At 29.6% G+C, this 27,438-nt stretch overlaps 1 protein-coding gene across 1 annotated transcript; it reads left to right on the top strand.

Moving 5' to 3' along the window:
* Window positions 1-959: 959 nt before the first annotated feature.
* On the top strand, window positions 960-26,244 carry LOC142324506 (uncharacterized). The gene is made up of 4 exons (XM_075365333.1): window positions 960-1,277; window positions 17,182-17,406; window positions 22,403-22,824; window positions 25,707-26,244. Exons 1-4 carry the CDS (start codon window positions 960-962, stop codon window positions 26,242-26,244), a joined length of 1,503 nt encoding a protein of 500 aa, XP_075221448.1.
* The last annotated feature ends 1,194 nt before the right edge of the window (window positions 26,245-27,438 follow it).

Below are 27,438 nucleotides of genomic sequence, written 5' to 3'. Positions count from 1 at the left end.
CCATCAATTAATTCAGATAGTTCTAATGGTAAAATAAAAAAATTACCAATCGAATTTATATCTGTTTTACGTAACAAACCTTTGTTACCACAAACTTTGTTCGTGTTTTATTAGCAGCTATAATCTCTTGTAAACTAATACTTTTATTTTTTTAATGAAGTGATGAAAATTAAAAAAACCGTTTCATATTCAGTACTTTCATTTATATAAGAACATTTATTTACTATTAAAACAAGCTATATATTTTATTTTTAAATTTTATTATTTGAAGTACATTATCAAGTTTTTGTACGCTACCTAGTACTATCAAGTACTGCCACCTAGCGCTGCGATTCGTAAACCCCACCTTTTTGAGGAAAAAGTGACAAAAAGCGGTTCATAAAATGGAAGAAAAAATCGTTGTCTAACAGAATTCAAAGTATTTTTTGAAAGTATTCTTTATTACAAATCTAATTCATCTGAAATATAATGTTTTCATGCTTATTTTTTAATTTTTTCCGATTCTCATTTCACTTTTACGTTAGATCACGTTTATTTAGAACTGTAAATACAGTTCGTTGACTTCGCCGTGCCGTCCAGTTCTGAGGACTCTTACCGACGAAGTTCTAACAAACTTCTTGACCTTGGATTTCTACTGAAATACAAATATACATATTATATATTGTTTCACTCTTTTAGAAAGAGAGAAAGTAAATTAAAAAAAAAGAAAAAGTTTTCTTTTCCTTCTAATATCGGTTTTACTTTTGATTATTACATTAATTATTATTGAATTTAATCTTGACACAATCAGAATCAGAGTGACTTTAAATTATGTTTAGACTATCATATTATGCTGAATATAGTAAAAGAAAATCATGTACATCCTAGTAATATGCATTGTACACTAAAGTATAGCTAACATTTTTATGTTATATCTATTTGTTTTTTTTTTGTCTGATTTTAGATAAAAATCACAAGTTATGGTTTCTACTGAAGTAGAAGAGCACCAAAATCCAGCGGTGCGAGTATGTGAAGTATTAAGAGGAACTGAAGGAGGTTCGTGCGGATTTCATTTAACACGTACGAAATGGGATCCGTATCCTTGGGTCAGTGGTGTAGATAAAAATTCAGCGGCCCATCAAGCTGGTCTTCAAGTAGGTGATTGTGTTCTTGAAGTTAATGGCGAAGATATCCTCGGATTACGTGTTAGTGATATTGCTATTCGAGTGAAATCTAATGCAGAACGAGTTAACATGTTGTTATGGAATTCCGGTGTTGATCCAAACTGTGATCCAGAGGTCATTCTACTTTTTTCGTTTATATTTTTAATTATTTACTTTACTATAAAAAAAATCTTTTTGTGTATAATGTTACTTATTTTATATATTTATAGATATACTAGCGAACCCGACAAATGTTGTCCTGTTCAATCGTTGTCACTGGATTTCTTTGTTTAATGTTTAAATGATATCCAACTTCTCCTTCTGAAAATATCAATGGATATTGCAAAGCATCGTAAGAACGATGATTGTCTTGAATCATCTGCACCGTGTTATCTCTGCGTTATATCCGTATATCTCGACGTTCAGGTGGGTCGCCAACCATAACAACTGCAACTTCATTAACAGTTGGTACAGTGTATATGCCTCCTTGCTCTCCATATGCTACTTTGTCTGCTTTAATGATTATCACGTAGTTGTCGTTTTGCAATCTGTTGGAAACAGTGTTGAACAACTGGACCAACTGGTTATGATTTTGCAGAAACGTTTCCAAAGTTACCACTATTTTTCGCTCCTCCATCTACACGATGTGGTTGTATTGGCAGCGTGTGTTAATTTGTTGCTCCTCATTGCCCATGAAGTTGATTTTTACGTACATACGTACGTACAGACGTCAAAAATTTTGGATCGGCGTCAGGCATTGATAACAAAGAACCAATTTGATGACACACTTGGCCCTGAATCTTAAATGTTGATTCAAAATTACGACCATCCTCATTCTGAACGATTTGTTGCTTCAAATGTTTTCAATGGTTCTGGCTGCGAATTCAGTAGTGGAAGTGAAACTTTTCCTGATGCGTATATGTATATATATATATATATATATATATATATATATATATACACACATTTGTATCTATAAAGTAACTTGCCCTGACTGACTAACTCAACAACACCCAGCAAAAATTACAGAAGATAAATTGATGAAAATATGTATATCAATGCGGCTTCACTCGCAATATTTTTTTAATAGTAAATTTATTTATTTATAAATAAAAATCATTTAATCATTTATTCATTTAATATATTTAAATAAATATTGTTTTTAAATTTTCATTAAGTCCTCGTCGCGTCATTTAATGAAAATTTTGGCATTTTTGTTTTAGGGTGCTAGAATGAATAAGCTGTCCTCTTGGACCCCGCTGTGTTCATTAAACTCACGCTTGTGAAATTATAATGACAAAATAAAAATTAAAACCCGTTCAATTTATAAAAAATATCAGTGTATTGTAATTTCTTCCGAGCAACAGTTTGGTTAGCACAGAACCCGAAACTTTGAGTGATCTAAGAATGTGGGTTTCAAAACAGTCGGCCTCCATCTTAAAAATATTAATTATAACTGGTTATCCATACTTCATACGAATAAGAGTTTATTTTTCCCGGTTCTTAGCGTTACCCGATAAACATCACCAAGAGGTGACAGTACTTTTATTTCTCATTCTTTTTAAATTTTAGGGAAATTTCATAAGAAAGCTACCTCTTGTAAAGGGTACCATGATTCGATTTCCGGAAAATTTCGACATATCTTCGCGTTTCACATCCGCCAGACCCCAAAATCACCGTCAGTTTAAAAGTCTATATACACATTTATATATATATATATATATATATATATATATATATATATATTTCACTTTCTTGTGGGCACGATAACTGCCGTAATTTTGCGCCAATCACTTTTAAATTGATTCATAAAAAATAACGATCCAAAATCTCGATGAAGTTTATTAATGGGAAAAATCGGACCATAGGAGAGGCAATGGTGGGGGAGACCAAAATATCGCTATAATTTTCTTATTTAATAAAATATTGAACTCGTTTAAAATTTCTACTATTCTTCTATGGATAAGGCCTAAAACTTATCTTAAGTAAAGTCTTTTGTTATCACCAACCGTTGGCCCAGGGTGAAAAAATTAGGTTTCGAAGACAAAAAAAATCTTACCTCCCTTAATAGGCACAGTATCGAATCGGTTTAAAGTGGTCGTTAGTCCTCTAAACATTACCTAAAACTTTTGTCTGAAACAATTTTTGATATGACCAACTCTTACGGCAAGGGATGACCAAAATGTTGCTGGAACTGTAAGATGGGGGGCTTGTATGCTAAACATGTGAAACTTTTTTTCACTTGCAATCATTGTCATATTGAGTAAATTTGAAGTTTTTCTTAACATTAAGGTGGAAATCTTTTTTATTCCCTACTTATCACCGGAGAAATCTACCTTCGCCTTCTGGCGTGCCGAAAGGGATTTTTTTTAATTACTTTTATTTTATGTTATTGTTCAAGTAACCGGAGGCAGATGCAGGCAGTCGCGTCGCACATGCCGTAATTGTGGCTGTGTTGGTTGAGCCGCCGCGCCGTACACCATCACACCACTTAAAAAATCGAAATTAAAAAAACGAAAATGGTATTGCAAGCTCTAATATAGTGAATTTCTCGTTCTGTATAGTCGGAAATGGGGAAAAATTGCAATAATTTTTCAAAATTATTTTATCTTTCTTAAACGCATTGATATACCCTGCCGCGACGAGAAGCGCAAGTAACCATATAGCGCGGGCAAAGCCGCGACAGGTTTGCTATCTGCATGTGAATATCTAAAAACCGATTTCAAAATTTTTCTAAATTCGACTTTGAAAGGGGTGAAGAAAGGTAAAAAGATTTTACCTTTTCTGGTCCTGTATTGACCAAAAATGTAGCTTTAAAGAAATTACAATGCACTAATATTTTATATAAATTGAACAGGTTTTAATTTTATTTATCATTATGACCTTACCAACATGAGTTTAATGAACGCAGCGGGGTCCAAGGGAAAGTACTTTCTGGCTAGACGGAAAGGGTGAGAAGTGAGCCGTGACCGACTAAATATCTCCTGACCGCGACGGGAAACGCAAGTAACTTATAGCGGGCGACGGTGGATGCTACCACACTGAATGAGAAAAAATAAGTTTGATTTTATAAATATTGCGGGTGAAGCCGCGACGGGGAAACGCTAGTATATATATATATATATATATATATATGTACTTAGAAAGAAATTTTTTGCATGCTCTTATATATCTATTTTTTAATTATTAAAGAAATGTAATATCACAACCATACGCAACGTTTTTGAAAAAATAAACTGTAAAAGAAAATAGAAAACCTTTTATCAGTTTGATAGATATGTAATATCGTACGTTTTATTCGATATGTTTAGAATTTAGCTTAAAACTTTAAAAAAAGTGGATGATTAATAATTATGATAACGTTAAATTAAGTCTCATTTTGTTAAGGTCTTTAAATTATCAAAATATTTATGCGTTTGACAATAATTATTATTAATAATAACTGATCTACACGTTACTCTGACTGTTTATCCCCGATACGAAGGTTGAGAATCATCGAGGAAATATTTTTTGACTTACGACATTGTTTCTGTGAATAACTTAGCTGTGTTTTAATTGAACTAATCTCTTAGGTTCCGCAACCGAGATATATGCCGCCGTCTCACCGATTTCGTTAGATTATCAGTTGAAATAACTAATACTTTCACTCCCGCATTACATGTTTATTATTACAGTGACTTTTGTTTCAAAGATCTTTTTCATTTTTTTATATTTTTCACATTATCTCCTTATTAACTCCTCTATTTACCCATGATATCTTCAAAATACTCTTGCAAATTCATCTTTCAAATGCGTCACCTTTTCATATCAGTTTTATTATGGTACAGGTTTCTATGCCTACATAACGCTGAAAAACACCCCATCACGCGTACCTTGAAATTCTGACTTTAATTTCCATTAAAAAACACTTTTCTCATCTTTTTAAACGTATTTCTTGATTTTTCTACTCTAAATGTGACTTCATTCATTACCAATTTTTTTTTAATAAAAATGTAACCATTTTTGTCAGTGACCAGTGTACCAAGAGCGATTCTATTTTCCAACTCTATCGGTTTACCATTAATAAAAATTTTATCTTGAATATCTTCTATTTCTGTAAAAATTATAGATTCGGTATTTTTTATATCAAGAATTAGTTCAAAGTATTTTCTAATCTGTACTACTTTGATGAGAATATGCTGAAAACCTTTTACGGTTCCTGAAAATAAATAAAAATAAAAAGACAGCCCATTTTCATACCTTTTATTATTTAATGGAGTTGCATTCACTTTAATATAACCCAGTTTGATTCCATAGTGATTCGTTAAATATCTCTTCAGAGTAACAGTTAAGTAACAATGAAGACAATATGTAACCCTGGCTCACTTCTCTCCTTATCTTTACATCTTCTGTTATTCTATCCTCAAATCGAACAAATGCCATTTGACAGTAACATAAATTAGAAATTATTTTAATGGCACGTGAATAAAAAGGTTTTGCTGATTAATTTTATTATTTGGAAATCAAGGACAGTTTTGTAAGACGAAAGTACTAAAATATTTCTTATTACAAGAGCTCAGATAAAATAAATTTCAAACAAACTGGGAGAATCACATTTTATCAAATTCTTATGTCATCCCTCAAAAAAAATCATGGGAATACTCCTTTCTGTATTCGCTGTTGGCAAAATTTAATTAAAAGTTAATCAAAATGAAACCCAAAAAAAAACTATTCCTCTGCATATGTAAAACTCTACTACTTACGTCGATATTAAACTTTATCATGTATACTGATATTATAACTGAAATTTGCACATAAATTTTACACTACCACCTCTTGATTTTGAACTTACAGTCAAGGTATTATATATAAATATTTTGTAGGTAGGCAAACAATATTACAGATTCTATCTTAGTAAATTATTTTAACTGATAATTCAAATCAAGTAAAAAATATTTTATTGTAATCCGTCTTTTACTAAATAGATCTAATCGGGCTGGTAGGGTTAATCGTCTACCTCAACTCTCTATCTAGTTATAATTTGTTTGTTCTAGTTAAAATATGAAAACATTTCAATTATTTATCTACGTAAAAATAATTCATACCATAATTATGTAATAAACTAGAAAAATATAATAATATTTTTTCTACGTAAATCGGCAAATTTTTAATAATTGTCGATCTATTTACTTTAGAAACATCAATTATTTGAAAACGTTGGTTGAGAATAGCTAGGAAAATGATAAAAATACTACGCTACAAAGGGTGTAGAGAAATCTTTACAGCGATAAAATAAAAATTTAGATAATGAATATAAAGATTTCAGCCGGTTTTGTTATTTTTGAAATAAATTGCCTGAATTTTTTCTAGAATGTAATGAGGAAAAGCATTTTTAAAGCACATGTTTAGATCCTGTGACTGGTAAAGAAAAAGAGACGAACAGATTATTTAAACGGTTTTGGTAACGACAGTAAAATTATCCGTTGAAAATTTAACAAGTGACAACAGTTTCTGCTCATAGAAACGGCATTTGAAATTCCTACACAAAGTCAAGCACCTCAAATATTAGGAATAACTTTAAAGTTGTTTGATTTAATCAAATAAGGTTGAAGGTCAAATCACCTGAAGGTGATTTTATTTATTAATGCAATCGAAGAGGAGTTAAGATTAAGAAGCGTTTAAAATAATTAATTTTAATATATTAATAAAAATATAATTTAAAAAAAATATATTATTTATGATAGTATTTTATGTTAAAAATAACTTTAATATAAGCACTTTTAATTAAACTGAACTTTGCGTAATAATATACAATAAAACATTTTGTGACTTTTTTTTTATTTCTAGAATAAAAAATAAAGCGTAAAGGTCACAAAACGTTAATTATTTTACCCCTTTTTAATAAACTCATATTTGATCAGCTGTCCGAAAAAATAAGTTATCTCGATTTAAGATTCCCGAATTATTTCTGAGGATCAGTTTTTATTGAAGTTTTCATATTTAACAGAATGAAGCGATAGGTCGTAAACTTTAGATTTGTAGGTTGTTTGACACGTCGTATAATGAGTTACGAAGTGAGTGAACGAAGAGATTAAAAACTATGATTATTTTTTAGAACATGTTGAATGAGAAAAAAATGATATTTAAGCAAATTTAAAAAGTAAACAGAAATTTAGAGAAAAACCGGGTGGATTTTGAAATTTTATACTTATAATAAATAACCATAAATGGAATATTTTTATAATTATCGGCTTAAATATAAAACGTTTTTATAAATAAATTAATTGGAATTTATTTTTATACATACATTTATAGGGAATAAAGGAAGTTAATATATATATTTTTTTAATTATATAAATTAAAAAATTACATGTGTAAAAAGCTATGACTGTTGATGCAATTAAAAGAGCTTAATTAAACAGATATCCTGTAATTTTTAAAATATATAACAATAAAAAAATAAAAGTCGAAGTAATTACATTTTTAACCTTGACAAAAAAAAAAAAAAAAAATAACTGGAACTATTTTCCTACTAAACGTAAGAGGTAAAACGATATATTCTGATAAAATTGAAAAATTTAACTTTATTTTCCTTTAGTTTACTCTTTTTTATTAATTAATCAATTGAATAAATATATTAGTGAAGCAGGTTGCTTCTTTTTAAGCTCTAAAATTATATTCCATAAATTTTTAATTAAGTAAATCGGCCTACTACAGTAATATCAATAGATTGAGAAATAACTTGCATAACTATTTTAAAACATTTTTTAAATAAAATACGTTGGATAATTTATTAAAAATATTTTTTTTAAATGTTAATTTTTCTCATAAGTTAGAATTATTGCTCTAAATGTTGTTTTTTTCATAAATTTACTCGAAATAAGAGGTAAAATAAATATTGTATTGCTTCACCATTTTGTTTTTACGGCAAAAACATTTTTGAGTAATCAATGAGTACAAAAAAATCTGATGTGGACATTATATGACTTCCTTGTACGCCTATTAAATTACATATACGCATTATTTGTTGCACTTCATTTAAACTTATTTCTTTTGAAAGTGAGATTCGATCCTCCAATTATTTAATAAAGTGAACAGTAACACAATTGCTGAAACTATAGAACGTATACACAAATTAAGATCAGAAGAATTACATCAGACCAAAGAGCGATTAAATGATTGACAACAAAAAGAAATAAACGAAATGAAGATCAACTCCGACTAAGGGAGAACATTGTCCGACAATATCACAGGAGTAATGAACTAAAAGATAACAATTTTTGCAATTTAATAAAGATCAGGCATGTATGCCTTAGTGTGTATGTGGTTCTTGTGAGGGTCTATTTTCAGTCACTCTGTAGTTAACTTTAATGCATATAAAATTAAATAGAAATTCTAGAATTAGTAAAAATTAAACAGAAATTAAACTAGAAAATTCAAATATAATACGATTCTAAATTTTAATTTTCAATTAATATTAAATAATCAGATGTTTCACCAAATTTATTTCATATACACATATGTAAAAATTGCGTACTAAATTACATATACACATTTTTAAAAGTACATAAAAACCTTTTTTACAATCAGGGGTTAATAATTAATAAATCAATATATTTAAATTAAAAAATATAGTTAGAAAAAAAGAGATGAAGTCTGATACAAACCGATATGCCCTACTGTGTAAGATCCAAATATTTCATTAATTAAACTTTTATTTTACTATAACTCTGGAAGCAAAGAAAATAAGTACCACTTATGATATATCGTTGAAAAGATCTCAACGAGAGCTTATTACTACAGTAAAGAAAAAGTAAAAAATGGTTTTGGATTTTGGGTTTTTTTTGACACTTTTGGTTCAGTCGATTGCAATCAAAAGGGGAGGTGCACAACTAGATGTTACAATAGTCCTAAATCCAAAATTTCAACATACTACGACCAATTATTTTTGAGTTATGCGAGATACACACATACGTACGTACGTACGTTCAGACGTCACGCCGAAACTAGCCAAAATGGTTCAGAGATGGTCAAAATGGATATTTCCGTTGAAATCTGAAAACCAAAACTTTTCGCGATCACAATACTTCCTTTACTTCATACAAGGAAGTAAAAAACATAAAAATTTTAACCAATATTATTTACTTCCTTGTACGAAGTAAAGGAAGTATTGTGATCGCGAAAAATTTCGTTATCCAGATTTCAACGGAAATATCCATTTTGACTAGTTTCGGCGTGACGTCTGTACGTATGTATGTATCTCGCATAACTCAAGAACGATTAGCCGTAGGATGTTGAAATTTTGGATTTAGCACTGTTGTAACATTTAGTTGTGAACCTTCCCTTTTGATTGCAATCGACTTAACCAAAAGTATCCATAAAAGCCAAAAATCAAAAACAATTTGGATTTTGGACTTTTTCTTAGACTTTTTTTTTATATACTTATATCTTATCAGAAGAAATATTACGAAAATATTAACGATGATAAACATTACGATAAAAATAAATTTAAAGGTCATTTAATAACAATAATAATAAATCCGAAGATTTAATATGAACAGTAATTTAAAATAAATTTAAATTGGATATGAATTTTTTAGAGGTTACAAACGGACTAAACAGATCTTTTTGAACGAAGACTATAATCCGAGTTAATCTGTCTGTTTTATTAAAGATTGTTTATATTTGCAATAATTCACTGAGAATAGGTTTCTGATTCGCGCGTGCCTGTTTGTGTGTGTGTGAGGTGGATCCACAGATTCAAATTATTTTAATTTTTATTTGTATATACTTACACATTTTACAATAAAATATTGAAATACAACTCGGGTAGTTTAACCTTATATTATGTAATTTTATTCCATCCTAATTTTTTTTCATTATATAAATATTACAATATTACCTTTCGAGAAATACGAAAATAGACTTAATAAATTTTATTAAAATACCTTTTCCTTCAACAAAGAAGTAAAAAAAAAATATTTAAGAATTTTAAACAAAAGGAAACGTCAGTTAATTTCCTGAAATAAATCAAGGTGACAAAAAATTGGTATTTAAATTCATGTAAATTAAGTCAAAAGAGCAAGGATAAAGAAGACCTTGTCTTTTTTTTTACATGCAATACCTATAATGACCTTAATACACGGTCTAATATGTTAAACCAAATAAATTACCTTCTAAACATCATGTCTGATGTCACAACATGTAGTGAGATCACTTACAACTATGTTTTGGTTATGCAAAATATTTTTAATTATAATAGAACGTGAAATAGTAGTATTACCGATACTGTAATTAATTTACATGTAAAATAAAAAGGCTAAAGATTAAAAATAGACCGAATAAAAAACATTAAAATCGTTTTTTTTTACTGAATATTGTTAATGCATCTATCTAAAAAGTAAATATACTATTTTTATTAAGAAAGGAGAGCATATAGAAAAATATATGATTTTTTAATCTGAAATTCTTTAGCCAGAAAATGAATGGCCTTGATGATTTTTAAAAATATGTGATAATTTTTTTTTTATAAATGTGCTTCTTTTCCCACAAATTTACTCATGAAAAATTTGACTTAACGTGATAATTTTTGGCAATGAGAGAGGGTTACGGTATGTGTTCGATGACCACCAACAACTTCTATAAAACGCTCATGGCGCTGAACTGCACACCGAACTACGGCTGTTAGTGTATCTGGCCTAATGGTAGCACATGACTACGATTTTTTCACGTAGCTCATCGATTGTTGTTGGTTTTTATTGATACACATCATTATTCACGGTACCTCAGAGGTAGAAGTCCAGAGGGTGTCAAATCAGGAGATCGAGATGGTTATTTAAAAGCACCTCTTCCACCCACCCATCGTCCGGGCAGAGTTTTATAGAGTTAAACCTGACAGCTGACGGAGGCGGGGCTCTGTCTTATTGTACATAAAAACGTTCATCACCATACAGGTTTTGAATGGCAAGCAAAATCCTTGTCTGAAGTATATCAAGATACGCTCACCAGTTACGGTACCCTCGAAGAAGAAGGACCAGTCAAACCACGCACTGATAGACCACACCACACAGCAACCTCCGGTAGAATCACTGCCCAGTCCACATGAGCGTGAGGATTTTCAGGAGCTCAGTAGACACAATTGTGGCGATTCCAGCGTTTTTATTTGAAACAAAGTTCACGAATATGTAAGTATGAACGCTCAAAATCACGCCGCCTAAAAATAAGTTAATGCAGTACTTTGGCAATTTATTTTCGAAATTCCTGGACACCTAAACCATTAAACCATTATAGAATGACTGAAAATTTTACGTCTGTAACAAATTATGCATGTCATTTATTTATACACGGGCTAAGCATACTAAAACATAGTAAGAGAAGTCTCTATGCGTGAAGTATAAACTTAAAAAAAAAAAAAAAATACTTGTACCGAAGGAGAGCAAAAAAATATATTTCAATTTTATGAGGTGGGAATTGATTTTTTTTAATAAGTTTTTGGATTATTTATTACGCATTGTAGGTAACAATCTTTTCTTTAAAATGGCTCTAAAGAAAATAAAAATGTTTTTTCGGGATATCCCTCCACCCCCTAACCAATTTTGAATGTTTTTTTTTCAAAATAACTGATATGTAGAAATATTTGAATCAAATAGATTCGGTCAATCCTGAGGCATAAGGTCAACTAACGCCTTGCGGTACGCATAGTACATACGGGGAATGCATATATTTACTTTCATAAATTAGGTATAAAAATGTCTATGAACTATAAGCAAAAAATGAGCAAGGTATTTCTAAAAAAAAATATTACGTATTTTTTTAAGCTTCTACAGGCATTTTCGGGCTAGATAATTCCGCCATGTGAACTCATACGGTAATCTTCTTGCATAATACAATATTCTTTTAATGTATTTATTGATATAATTCAGTAAAAATCAAATGTAATGTGGATTATTTTTCCGATGCTTAATGTTTAATGTCCTCTTTATTTATTACATCCTGTAACACCGGATGACGCCTAATAATAGTTTTATATGATGGTGACAAGAGATAAATTTTGTAGCGTTTGGAAAATGCCAAGAGTGACCTGGATTGAACGCTCACAACTTTCTGCATTATTCAATGTTAAAAAGATGTTTCTATGAGTCTAAACGTAATCTCTCTTGTAAAGAAAGTTTTTTTAAACTGATACAAATAATAACTTTTTAAATATAACCAGGCTATATTAAATTAGCCACATACATTTGATAAAACACTGGAAACGTAAAATTCATTCAAGAAATGAATTTCCGATTTGTGTCAATGTAAAGTACATAATACGTAGCATGTACATTTTAAATAGCGTAGCATTGAAATGTTGTCAGTGGCTTAATTTAATCGGATTAAGATTATTCAGGTTAATAATAAAATCATTACTATTACTGTAAGATATTATCACGCTAAAATATAACAATATTGTAGATAATAATAATAATAAAAGTAATTTTCCAATTAATAATTATAGCTGACTGTTAGATTAGCGGACTCGTACTATTAATCTTAAGATATTTTTATTTGCATTTTATAACAGTTCAAGGCTAAATTTAAAGTAACTGTTAAGTTATCAGTTGCTTAATGGTTCCGTTATTTCATTATTCCACTATTCTAAGAACCTCTGGGAACGTTGTATGAGAACTTCCGTTTTCAAATAATTTGTTAAACTTATTGTTTGTTACATTTAATATTAAAGTTTTTTTTTTATTCACACAAACAAATTCTATAACTTACGGTAAAACAAAAATATTCTGAATATTATTTAAAAAATTATTGTCTTAAAAAATAAATCATTATAGAATGGTACTTATTAGTTTATATTTTATTTTTTATTATTACGACTTTTGTTACATATTTTAGTGAGAAAAATAAGAACGATAAAATCTTAGGTGAAAAAATGGAAGATTCTTGCCGAAAATCAAATCCATGACTAGGTAATCTACAACCTAACATGTTAAACACTATACTTAACAGCCGGTCAATTTATCGTTATTCTTTCTTCTACAAATAAATATAATGTTGACAATGGATATTTTAAATATGTAGCCCACCAACCAACCTAGCTCTACTTAAACGAAATTTAGGTCAAACTTATTTATATTTCGTCCTGCTGTTATTTTAAAACCTGTTTAATTTACCAATATAATTTTCTTCACGCTTATCAACAATTTAATGTTGTTTAATTTATTAATTCAAATTACAATTTTTTATTTTCTGTAACTTAAAATTTTTAAAGTTTTCTAATTTGTCATAAAGTTTATAAATTGGTCTTCCAAGTCAGGAAGAAATATGTAAATGCAGCCGGGGGGGGGGGGGAGGTATTTAATGTAGAATACTTACTATTCGGAGCTCTTTAATATAGGAAAATTACTATTCAGAACCCCCCCGACTGCATTTAAATATTTTCGTTGGACAAAATTTTCTTATCGATGTAAGACCTGGTGAGAACTTAATCATTAGACAACCGATTTATACGAGATGTAAAATACATTTAAACAGATTAAAACTGTCTCACTGTACACCCACATTTTTTTTTTGTTTAACCCCCGAAGCCACCGTTAGGTATTGCTTCAGAGGATGAGATGAATAATTTGTAGCGTGTGTGAAAAACCATGCCTGACCGGGATTCGAACCCGGTACCTCCAGATGAAAGGCCGAGACGCTACCACTCGCGCCACGGAGGCCGAAAAATAATTTTTTTAAATTAAATACTACATAACGATGTTTAGTCCTTTATTTCCATACCTTGTTTTCTTTTTTTAGTTCGATTTATTTACGTTTTTTTTATTTCAATTTTTTTAATTTTTATTTTTTGGCAGTGATGGTTTTTAATTTTTATAATTGCATTTATTATTTGAAATAATTTCTAAATAATGAATTTTCGTTTTTTATTTTAACACAAAACTATGAAATTTAAATTATGCTATTAAATTATCGTATTATTTAATTTTTATTTTTAGTAATTGATTTTCTATATGTGTTTTTCCAAAATTTAGACGATTTTTGTTTTGGTTTAAAATTATGATACATTTTTTTTTCACATTTCGGTCTGTTTTGTTTTAATATAAGTCAAATTTTTTAATATCTTTTTCATATCTAGTTATTAACATAAATATTCTCAGAATGAAATAAAAAAAAGAAGAAGATTATTTGCCCTCTAGCAATTAAAAGAAGTTATTGTACATCAAATAAAAAAAGCTATATTTCGCTCTACCAATATTTTTATCTTTTATAATAATTTTATCAAAAATGGCTAAAAATAATTTTCTGCCGGAACTTTTTTTTTGTAAATCAACTATCAATCATATGAAATTTACTTGTTAATTTAAGATCCGAGAATTTCGGTATGACTTCATTCTACCTATGGAGCAGGGAGAAAATGTTCGCATATTACAAACTCGAAAATGCTGCGTTTCCTATGTTTATATGAACATTTTTAATTGATTTTCACTTTTAAACAACTAAAATTCTTTCCGTTTCTTTGTACTATGTCAATCATGTCAATGATTATATGATTATATACTATGATTATATGTCAATCATTTTTTACATAAAATCTTTGTACATTTATGTAATTCAGTACCATAATAAAATAAAAATATAATTCAATTTTGTTTTAGATTACTTATTTATATAGCTGTTTTAACATATAGGAACAACAAGTTACGGAAACATATTTTTTATGATGATATTTATTTTTGTAAGGAATTATAATAAATAAATTTACACTTTGTATTCATGTCGGAGTGATAAGGTCTCTGCCTTTCATTCGGTAGGTTCTGGGTTCGATTCATGGACAGACTGGTATTTATTCGCATGCTAAAAAATTAATCAGTATAAAATTACTGAGCTAAAAATAACAAAATGAAAATAAATTTTAAAGCCCTTTTCTCACACTACAACCTTCCATAACTTCCCTATTGTACTTTGGTATCAGTAAGGGCATCCGACCATAAAAATCAGTCAAAAAATCTGACCATAAAAATCCTACCGCCTAAATCCAGAAAAGAAAATAGAAGAAATTTACCTTAAAAAGATGAAGAGATTTTAAGAATAAATTTTTTGAACCGATAAAATTTTATTATGAAATGTTAAGTAGAATTTTAAATATAATGAATTGTCAAAGTACATGACTAATTTACCAAATTTATCTTTAAATAATTATCTTTTTTTTACAAAAACATATTTTATTTAAAATTTTGCAATTACGTGTATTCATACTTATGTAAATAATTATTATTTACCTATTTCTTTACAATTATGCAGTTATATGACTGTGCATTTATAAATGCATAACATTTTTGCGTAACGTATAAATTTACATTCTATAAATAAGTAGATAATACAGAGTGATTTTTTAGTCCTGTTACCCAATTTTAAATGTAATTTAAGAAAGGGAAATTTAGGTGAAATAAAAAAATGTACTTGTTAGTTACAAAAGAGATTTAATCAAAAGCTATTACATAATTGTTAAAGAATAAGCTCAAAATGCTCACCCCTTGCGGTTATACACGCACGGACTCTTTTTAGCATACCGTATTAGCAGAAACCTTTTTAAGAGTTGCATTGGAAATATTCGTGATTAAGTCTGTAATATTGACTTTTAAGTTCATCAATAGTGTGGGGATTGTTTTTGAAGGCCTCGGACTTAATATAGCCCCACAAAAAGTAGTCAGGAGATGTGAGGTCTGGGGACCTTGGAGGCCATAAGCCCTTGCTTATTATTCGATCATCAAAGAACTCTTGCAGAAAATCCATAGTTTCTCGAGACGTGTGACATGTAGCACCGTCTTGTTGAAACCAGCAATACCGTTCTTTAGGTTCCAGGAGGGACACAAATTGGCGCACAATATTCCTGTATACTTCACCATTTACTGTCTGTTCGAAGAATATGGATCCGACTATACGATGACGAGATATCGCACACCACACACCAATTTTTTCAGGATGCAAAGATTTGTCTTGTAAAGCGTTAGGATTTTCAACCGTCCAAATTTGACAGTTTTAACTGTTCACATAACCATCGAGATGGATCCAAGCTTCATCACTAAAGAACACTGTGTTTAAAAAATTCGATTCCGTTATCATTTACGAGAGACCTAAACCAACGGCAATATTGCAGTCGCTTGTTTAAATCTGGAGGCTGAAGCTCTTGGACTAATCGTACGCGATACGGATACAATTTCAACTTTTTAGCAGCTTTCTGAACACTCGAATATGACAAACCAACTTGCGTGGAAAGTTTTCGTAAACTTTTCCGTGGAGAATTAAGCAATCTTGTTTTCACATTCTCTAAGTCATCTGTCAAGCGAGTTGGTCAACCACTACGTTTTCTGTCGCAAACACTACCTGTCTCTCGAAATCGGTTTTGCTAGCCTAGAAATTGACATTTTTTTCTAGCGGAGGAACACCAACAAATTTAATTTGAAATGATTCTTTTACACTCGCGTACGATTTCGTAGCAAAATATTGTTCAAGAATGAAGACATTCTGTTCGTAACACTACCGGAAACGGTACAAAAGTTTACACAGCTCAAGGGGAATCAACTCACACTGCCGTATCTATACCGGTTGAGTAGCGCTACCAACTTCGTGTCACAAAACAAAATTTCCCTTTCTTAGAAAAAAATTACCAGACATTAACAATTGGGTAGTAGGACTAAAAAATCACTCTGTATAAATACAAATAATTAGGCTCATCTACAGACTTGTAGATCGTACTAAAAGAAAATCCCAAAAAACACATTTAACAACGGTGAAGAATTCATTAAAACAGAATAATTTTTAGGTTATAGAGTAACAGGCAGACATGCATTAAAAGAATTGAAATGTATAAAAATAAATTATATTTGATAAAATTTTAAAAGAAAACTTCTAAAAATGACATAAGGTACAGACAGATACTTAACATTTTATTAATATAAATAATGAGCTTCGTAATTAATATGTGTAAACTTGCTGATGGTGTTGTGTATACAAAATATAATTTTATTAATTCCAATCGATTATATACTTTGAATTTTTTTTTTGGCAGTCACTTTGCTGTGGTCCAATGCCAACCAGTTTACAGAGATTAGCAACTTGTGTCGGATCCATTTTAGCGGGTTTGGAATGTCCAGTTTGTATGGACACAATTGCTCCTCCGGCTCATCAATGCAGTAATGGACATCTTATCTGCGCTAAATGTCGCATTCTCACTGAAAGATGTCCAGTATGTCGTCTCAGATATTCACGTGGTCGATGTTTACTTGCTGATCAGGTAAGTATTTGTAAACATAATCTAACTTATTTTTTTCCCTGAATATTTTTATTTAAATGCAAGAAAATAATGTTAATTTATTAACATCTTTATATCAATTGGATGTACTGTAGTAATGACACAATATTACTAAACTAAGTACTGCATAGACCGAGCTCCGAAAGCTTGGTATAGCGGACGGCGTATTGCTATGCATATAGGCTGACGGCTGGCTTATTAACTATCCTGAAAATAAGTTATACTAACTTATATACGGAGCTATATGATATGTTTCGTAAAGGAATATCTAACTGTTCCACTCGTCCTATCTGTCTCTCTCGCACGCAATGTGCGCAGTTATACGCCGCCCGCTATATCTGTAGTATGAGAAAAGTTCCCTCACCACGTAAAGTCGATGATATTTTTATTGATAAATCCAGTTAGAAAAACATGACATCCATTGACTGAATCATTCAGGACAGTTTACGAAAAAATTCATCTAAAACTGCAATTATTTATCCTTTGTGATTATTAAAATATTACTGCTATAAAATACGATTTCAAACAATTCTTTTTGAGTTAGGGTAATATGATTCTTTTAGTCGAAAATACAATGTTCTTTCATTACATAAACTACATTCCTTCTAAGTGCAAAGATCTCAGTCTCGTATAATACTTTGAGTTAGTTACTTATCTGAAAATCTTTTTCTAACTCAGAATTAATATTTTAAATATTAATTGTTATTTTAAAATGATAGAATCTTAATTAAATTTGAGGAGCAGATAAAACTGAAAAAAAAATCATAGAGATCAAGTATAAGTAGTTTATATAAATATTTAGTTGCTTAAAGAAAATAACCTGGGCAGGAAGTTCTGCAAGGAAGCATCATTATTAACTGGAATTCTATAGCGATTATTAGTTAACCATAAATATATTGTTATGCCATTATATCAAACGTTTAATAAAGAATAAATTTATATATATTTTGGCAGTAAGGATACTCTGCATGGGCCTTCGTCTTTTCGCTTGGGTATGAGTTTCAAGTTCTAAGACGATGCAATAAGATGTTTGAAGTGTATAGATTTAGCATTATATCTGTAACTGGCCTTTGACGTCCTGAGAACGATTAAAACATTTTAATAATAAAAATGTTTTTGGTTATTCCTCTTTTGTCTTTGGGTTTTTCACAAAAGTTACGTTAAAACTAAGGGGAAAGTTTTCTTACACGAAGTTGGAAATTCAGAACAGTTGTTTAATGGATTACCAAAAATAACTTCTGCAGAACGTTGAAAGCGTTTTAGAATTTTTAAGAATACTTCATTAAGTTACAAAGAATACGAAATTTCACTCAAGAAAAATGAAAAAGTAAAATGTAGTAAATTAAATAATACCGATCTCCACAGCGAAGTGGTAGCGTCTCGGCTTTTCATCGGATATCCCGGATTCGAATCCCCCTGTCAGGCATGGCATTTTTCATACGTTACAAATTTCAATTTTCATATTCCCCCGTACAAGCTTCTTTGTAAGCTTCAGTGGTGAATCAATTTACCAATAAAAAAATAAAAATTCTAATTAAATTAATATTTCACAGACGCAAGATTTCGAATTTAAAGAAAATTTTCTACAATTTTATTTATTATTCTGTTTTTCTAACTATAAGCTGTTTAGAAAATGTATTCGATTTAAAATTCTTGAATTTTGCAAGTGAAAGGATTAGAGAAATTCGTTAATTGTTGAGTTTTTACCTTAATTGACTGATTTTTACTCATAATGAATCTAAATTCATTATCTAGATAATCTTAGATAATACAATCTTCATTATCTAGATAATCTTCTGTTTACGGTTTGAATTTTCATAAGTTCACTCGATTAAAGTTATGCTGCTGTTTATTTGTATTTGTATTTTTTTAATTTTATTAAAAAATGTATATAATACCACTATTTACAACATATTTATCTTTTTGCTGTAAGCTACTACAATAATAATAATAATCATAACTTTATTACTATAATTTTTTATCTGCAGTACAAATTTAATTTTATAATTCATACAGTATTTTAATTCGACAGCTTTCATTTATTTGGGTAAAATAAGTGTGGTTATCTTGTATAAAATTAAACACGTTGAAGTTAGTCACGTTTTAATACACTCAAATGTAGTTAATAATTATATAAAGGTAATTTAGTTTGTTCCTTTAGCAAATAAAGATTTAAATCCTGATTCAACTTTATGAATTTATAATTAATATTGCATTATTACAAGTAGTACAATGAATGGTTTCTGTACCAATGAAATAAAAATTCCATGTCTACAACAGAATCGTTTTACTACTGTTTTTTTTTTTGACTTTATTAATATTTCTTACAATCAAAAATAACTTATGTAAACAATGGCTTAATGTGATTCCAATAATTTTTAGATTTTTTTATTTATTTTCTTATGTTACGATAATTTTATATTTAATGGTTACTCTACGTTAAGATATACGAGTATTTTAGAACAAAATTATTTTTTCCAGGTTTCCAGACAAAATGTTTTATATGAAATTATTATTATTTTCCCACAAAAGTTAATTTTAAATTAAATTAATTAATATCAAACGTTAAAATCCGTAAAATTCTAAAGAACCAGTAATAAAGTGACAAAAATATTTTTTTTAAATTATATAGGCCCCCTTTTAATAACGTTTTTCTTTCACTTACATGAAAAAAAAAGTTTAATAAAATCAATACAAAAACAAAAATAATGAAATTTACATGATGGCCTACTTTCAAACTTACGACTAAATGAACCAATTTCGATATTTGTTTCTTGTTTTCTAGATGGAAAAAAGGAAACTCAGGTGGTTCTTAAAATTAATTTTCTTCTAGATAACATTTTTAAAATTTCATCAAAATTTTTCGTTTTTAAAAATTAAAAAAAATTATTTAATGAAAAATTACTTGTTCAAGAAAACGATTTATTATTATTATTTTTTCAATGTGCATGTTAAAATCTGTTCAATTAGTGAACAATACAACCCCATGATGGTATAGTGAGATGAGGATGATAGTGAGATGAGGATGACATTTAAATGAGATGTAGGTGTGCCAGATTCAGGCCGACCATTCCTGAAACGTGTAATTAATTAAGCCCCAACCACCAAACAGCACCGGTATCCCTTTGTCTAGTTTTCAAATCCGTATAAAAGCAACTAAATTTTACTTGGATTTGAACCTCAGAACCTTTGGCTTCGAAAATCAGCTGTTAAACAACTGATTTGAGACGACTAGTTAACCATTAGAACAACCCGGCGGGATATCGAAAAAACGATTTGAATATTTTTTTGGCATTATCATTACTTACTGATTATTATGTGAAAATTATATATATATATATATATATATATATATATATACACACACACACACACACACACACACATCTGGTTTTATTCAGTTATTAAAAATATATTCCCTCAAAAATCGAAGGAAATAATTGGTAAACTTCAGATAAAAATTAGTACATAATCCCTTATTCTGGAAAGCCTTGTTAATTTTATTTCTTTGAATTTATTTTCTTATTTTTTATCAAGAATTCATGTTTCTCATCATTTACGTTTCTTCTAAACTGGTAAATGACTTCGTTTTAAACCGGTGGCATTTTGTGAAGGTCTACCTATATCTTAAAATCAGATGAAGAAAATTAAACGAAACAAACTTAAGAATAGAACCTAATTAAAATATATACAAAAAAAGTAAAAAATAATGTAATTCAATTCTTCTTTAAATTTTGAAATCGGAATCATATTAAGGATTAGTAGATTGCTTGTTTTTAACCTAGTGCCCGCATCAAAATTAAAAATAAGGAAGAATTTCGTCTAACTTACATATTAGTAAGTTTCTTGAAACAGTTTATAGTCTTAAAAAAAAAAGAAGTTTATTATATATCTTTATTTAATTATCATTTATAATTTTTAATTATCATTGTATATACATAAATAACTACTAGTTATAAATTCATAAATTTATGTTCAACGCAGTCAACGTTTTGGAGTTCTGGGAAAGATGATAAAGTATCATCCACTTCGATTATTCTTCATTTTTTCTTCTTCATTCAGTACTGTAAGTGCAGGTTTCATCTTAACAACCCACCGGGTTGGCCTAGTGATGAACGCGTCTTCCCAAATCAGCTGATTTGGATGTCGAGAGTTCCAGCGTTCAAGTCTTAGTAAAGTCAGTTATTTTTACACGGATTTGAATTCTAGATCGTGGATGCCGTTGTTCTTTGGTGGTTGGGTTTCAATTAACCACACATCTCAGGAGGAATGGTCGAACTGAGACTGTATAAGACTACACTTCATTTACACTCATATACATCATTTTCATTCATCCTTTCATCCTCATTCAACGGTAATTACCGGAGGCTAAACAGGAAAAAGAAAGAAAGGTTTGATCCTAATACGTCTCTGTGTGAAGGATACCAGAACCTGAGTGCATTATTTGTAGGGGAACTCTCTGTAGACTATTCCAGAGATCTGTTTACTCGTGTCCTCTGCCTCCAGAACATGCCTAATTACGAAGGGGCTATTAAGGAAAACCAGGAACCTGAACATCTCAAAAAAAAAATTGTCGACAACTGATCTTGAATCGATCAGATCCAATAAAACATTTTTTAGCTACAATTTATTTATGTTCCAGTTATTAAAAAATGACAAAACGAGCGTGATAGAAACAGTTTGTTATTTGTCGTAAAAGTTAATACTATTTATAAGAGTTGTTTATTTAAATTAACTTTAGCACATTTTTAACTTTTTCTTAAATTTTTATTTGAATTTGATTAGAAAAGTTAACATTCTTATCTGATTAATACTTATTTCCCATCAATGACTTTAGTTTGTCTGTTACACTACCTGTTGGCTATAAAAACCCTAATAGTGTTTTGTATCATCAGAATTTCATAATATTCTTCATAATATTTTAAATAATTTAGCCTAATTTATACTATATATGTAAATATATTCTGTTTTTCTTCAGATATACAATTCCTTGACGGATGCATTCCAACTTTGTGGAGAGCCAGCTGATATATTGTCAACAAAAATTAAACAAAAGCTGTTTGGTAAAAAAAAGATGCCAGAAAAACGGCTACCAGTGATAGAGATAAAGAATTCTTATCTATCTCCTAGGAATAAACTATTGACAAGAATAATGGGTAAATCGTCTTCTGTTGAGAATTTAACATCAGCATCGAAAAATCAATCTCAATCAAAGAATTATTTAACCGTGGATCACGTAGGATTTTCATCAAATTTAAAAACAAAATCGCTATCGAGTAACGAAATATTTCGTCCAAATAGTAGTCCAGTTATATCAAGAAACCCATCGGTTACATTATCTAACAATGATTTTTCTTCTTTCAGATCTTATCAAGGGTCGACTGAATCTTTATCTCAGAGGTAATATTTAATAATTTACTACAATAACAGAAAAAAATTATTTTTAATTTACTACAATAATAGAAAAAAATTATTTTTAATTAAACTGTTTGTTTACTTAATTATCTTTCTATACGTGAGATGAAAATTGATCTAATTTCTGAGTTAGTAGTGAGTCATGTTGGAATTTTATAAATAGATTGTTAGCCCATTGGGGCAGCAATAGATTGCTGTTGGGCAGCAGTTCATTTCTGGTCTCAATCTGGTAGTTCAAAGATATTTGGTATAGATTATTTATTCAGGATGAATTAACTAAATAGTTTTTCACGACAAAATAATTGCATAAGTGCAATTTTTGTTATATTCTATATTCTCTTAGAAAAAATGGTAAAATAAAAGTTACCTTATAAATAATTTAAAAATAAAATTGATATATCCTTAACAATATTATCTGGCAATATTAGAAACTTATTTAATGAGAATTATTTTAGATTAAAAAAAAATTACCATTTATGATTTTGACTTAAAAGTTTTTTTTTTATTTCTGTAAGTTACTTTGAAATAAATTTAAAATTTGAAAAAAAATATAGTTCTATAAAATAATATTTTATACTTCTATAAAATAAAATACGCAAAATATTGAAATTAGATCGAAACATAGTTTTAAATAGATCTATGATCACAATTTTTCTAATTGAATCAGTTATTTAAATTTAAATATATTTTTAGAAAAAAAAACAATATGACGAATTAATTAATTTTTTCTATTACTGTCATTTTTATTTGAATATATTATAATAAAAACACTTTTATAATTTAAAAAAAAGGAATAAAGATTGTTGGATTTTTCCAATCAACCAGTTTGACTGGGATTTGTCATTAAGTGATCAAAATGTTATAAATTCATTAAACATAATGGGCAGATTTAATTATAATACTAAAATCTAGATTATCTTACCAATAAAACAACTGGATTACAGGTTATATGAAAAACACTAAAATTTCAATATAAATTATTTATCAGTTAAATCAAGTACAATTAATAATAATAATTAGCAGATGTTATTTATTTTAAACTCTTTAGAACACCAGTTTTTTACTAGATTTTTTTGTGAAAGATTAATTATTTTAGTTAATACTGGTATAACTACAGAATAATCAATAAATACGCGATAGAAAATGAGCATAACGTGCTCACGTGCTCAAGCATTCATGCTACATTAAAAGTATTTGTTTGGATCTACCTGAAAAATCTCAAAATATATAGAATGGTCCGTAAGTTGCAGAACATACTTTAACGCGCCGTAACTTCCACCAGTGAAGGCATGAAAAGAAAACATATGGCTGATTTTGTAACACAAATACTCTTTAATATCAGTTTACTATTAAGTGATTAACTTGCATGTCATTAGTGTCAATACAGGCCTGTAGTTGCAAACACTTTCATACAATTTTGCACACAGTTCATATGGAACAGCACTAAATTCCTCAGTAGTCATATCCTTCAGATCCTGTAGGATGTGGATGATGCGGGAAAAATTATGTTCTTTAAATAGCCCACAGTAAAAGTGGTGTTGGTGAGGTGAGGAAAGCCAAAGTAGATGTGCATCTACTTTGTTTTTTTTCTGCTGATTATTTTTTCTATCGTTTTAACTACTTTTTAAAATTCTGCTACAGGGATCTATCATTACTGGTCTATAGGATTACATCTATAATATGCTACTTTGTTTCATTGTCTGTCAACTTTCTCTTACTAAATAAGAGATTGGAGATTGTAGGTTATCCAAGCGTGAGTGAGACTTCAAATACATGGGTGTTGGAAAGGTGGAAAAAAAATAAAAAAACATTTCCCAGTTACTATGTGTATGTCTGTGACATAAGAATGACTAATATATTAGGAAACACTGGCTGGTTTTAGTTGCTGTCTACCTCCCCATTTTCCCTTTTTTTCTGTTTAGCCTCCGGGAATTACCGTTCAGGTATTACTTCAGAGGATAAATGAGGATGATATGTATGATTGTAAATGAAGTGTAGTCTTGTACAGTCTCAGTCTGACCATTCCTGAGATGTGTGGTTAATTAAAACCCAACCATCAAAGAACACCGGTATCCATGATCTAGTATTCAAATACGAATAAAAGTAACTGCCTTTACTAGGACTTGGACGCTGGAACTCTCGACTTCCAAATCAGCTGATTTGGGAAGACGCGAACACCACTAGACCAACCGGTGGGTTCCCCATTCTCCCTGGAGTCAATAACCTGAACTCTAGTCTTTACTCTCACTGAGCTTAACGGTAATATGGGTACATATTACTTAATCCTTCCTTAATCATTTCTAGCATAAAATCCTTTGGATACTTTGGATATAAATTTTTTTTTCTAACCTTGAATATTTTTTATAATATTTGTAAGCTTTCTTTGATTTTGAAGTAGTACTTTATCCGTACATTATGCAGTGCGCGTATATTGATAGCCATATATGCTCTATTGAGAAGTAAGTTACGATACGAGCCTTGGCGAGTGTCGTAAATTTAATACGACACTCATAAGCTCATTAAACCACATTTAGTGCTTTAATGACCGTTATTGGTGTACTTCCAAATTAACCTGTTTTTTCTAACTATTAAATCGGATTAAAATCAAAGTAAAAAAAAAACAGCTAATAGTTTAAACAATATTTGCTTCTGATTGGTCAGTGGTTGAAAAGAGTAGGCTTTTGATCGGTTGAACACCTATATCATAATGAAAATCTGTTTCATAATGGCCCTCGTTATGATACAGGTTCCAGCCGCGTAATTCAAACGTTATAATACAACTGTAAAAAAACGTTACTAATGTTAAATATTAAACTAACACTGTATTAATACAATAAGTAATATTTATTATTGTATTTTATTTTCAGATTATTTGCTGATTTTGGAGAAGGGGCAGTACATTTAGATGATGGTTGTTTCTACCACTGTCCATGTGCAGAAAATTGTAAAGTTCTTTTGAAAAAACCAGATGTATTTTCACATATACGAGAAAACCATGAAGGTCCGATTGTTCAATATTTTAGACCTCAATTAGTTCTTAATCATCCCTTAAATTTACCTGAAGATGGTGTTATAACAATACTTTCAGGAGGAATGACATTCTTTTTAAAATTAATTAAAGAGGAGTCCGATGATTTGTATATGTGGATGTGGATTTTAAACGGTAAATCTAAAGCTGAATCCCTTCGTTACATTTTAACGATAAGAAGTGATGATCAAGAAGGTCCTGAATTTAATTTTAAAAGTCGAATCTTTTCTTTGGCTTCTACACCATGGTCTGAAATCACATCAACTAGACGCGGTATACTTATTACGTCACAAACTATTAAAGCACACTTCCCTCATGAAAAAGTAAAATTCGAAGTGAATATTATGATAGATGAATCCATTCCAGTGCTTGTTTAATCTTATCAGTATAAAAAAAAGGAAAACAAACTTGATTAGAAGTATGCTTCTAAATTAAATACAAATATTTAATACAGTTCTATTCTCCTTAATTTATCCTCTTCGTATTTATTTTTAGATAAATGCCTGAAAACATATGTATATTTATAACTATTTTTAAAATAAAATATAAGCTATGATAAATATATTTTGGTGTAATTTTTTTATAATCGTTTTCCCCAACCAGTTTTCCAGCTATTGCCGAGTCTGGGTGTGTGTGTGTGTGTGCATCTTGTGTATAGGCAAATGCAATTACTGCTACCGGCTTGCCATGCCTGATATAGTTGCGTGTAAGTGAAGTGTAAATTTGCAAGTAAACATGTAGTTTGGAACAGAATCAGGTCGAACACTGCTGAAAAGTACTATTAATTGAAATCCAACTATCAAAGAACACCGGTATCCACAGAATAGCATTCAAATCCATATAAAAGCAACTGCTTTAGTTGATTAGTTATGATTCAGTTGTATTCATATTTACGTGACTATTATATTGTAATCAGTAAAGAGAAAATAATCACTCTATTATTCTGTTGTAAAAATTTTTGAGGCAGGAAATTTTCTTTAGATATCATTGTTTTCTAAAAAAAAAAAAAAAACACTGCGAAATGTTTTATTTAATAACATATATACGTGATAAATTATATAGTCTGTATACAAGTTATTTTTACTCACCGAAAATATTTTTTTGAAATAGATTAGTAAACAAAATATATAATATTGGTGAAAAAAATAAAAGTAAAATTCTCTACTAAGAAAAAGAAACCCGCATGGTTAGATAGTGGTAAACTCGTTATCGCAAAATTATCTGATTTTCGAAATCGACAGTTCTAAGGTTCGAGTCCTTGTAAACTGTGGATACCGTTGTACTTTATGTACCGGTGTAAACTGTGACAGTTTAACACTTTACTGGTGTAAATTGTGTTTACCTGTCTAAACTATGGTGACTGTGGATACCGGTGTTCTTTAGTGGTTGGGTTTCAAGTAACCACACGTCTCAGGAGTGGTCGGCCTGAGTCTGTTCAAAACTACTCATTTACCGGTAAATTTATAATTACACGCCAGACTGCGAACAGATGTCTTGGTATTTCTGCAAGAGTACTGTTGACATCATGTCACTGTACTGTTATTATGTAACCTGGTATGACATAAATAAAT

This window comes from Lycorma delicatula, chromosome 5, assembly GCF_047948215.1.
Source record: "Lycorma delicatula isolate Av1 chromosome 5, ASM4794821v1, whole genome shotgun sequence".
NCBI classification, from domain to species: domain Eukaryota; kingdom Metazoa; phylum Arthropoda; class Insecta; order Hemiptera; family Fulgoridae; genus Lycorma; species Lycorma delicatula.
Note: the sequence above shows the minus strand (reverse complement) of the source record. Positions and strands in the feature narration are given on the sequence as shown.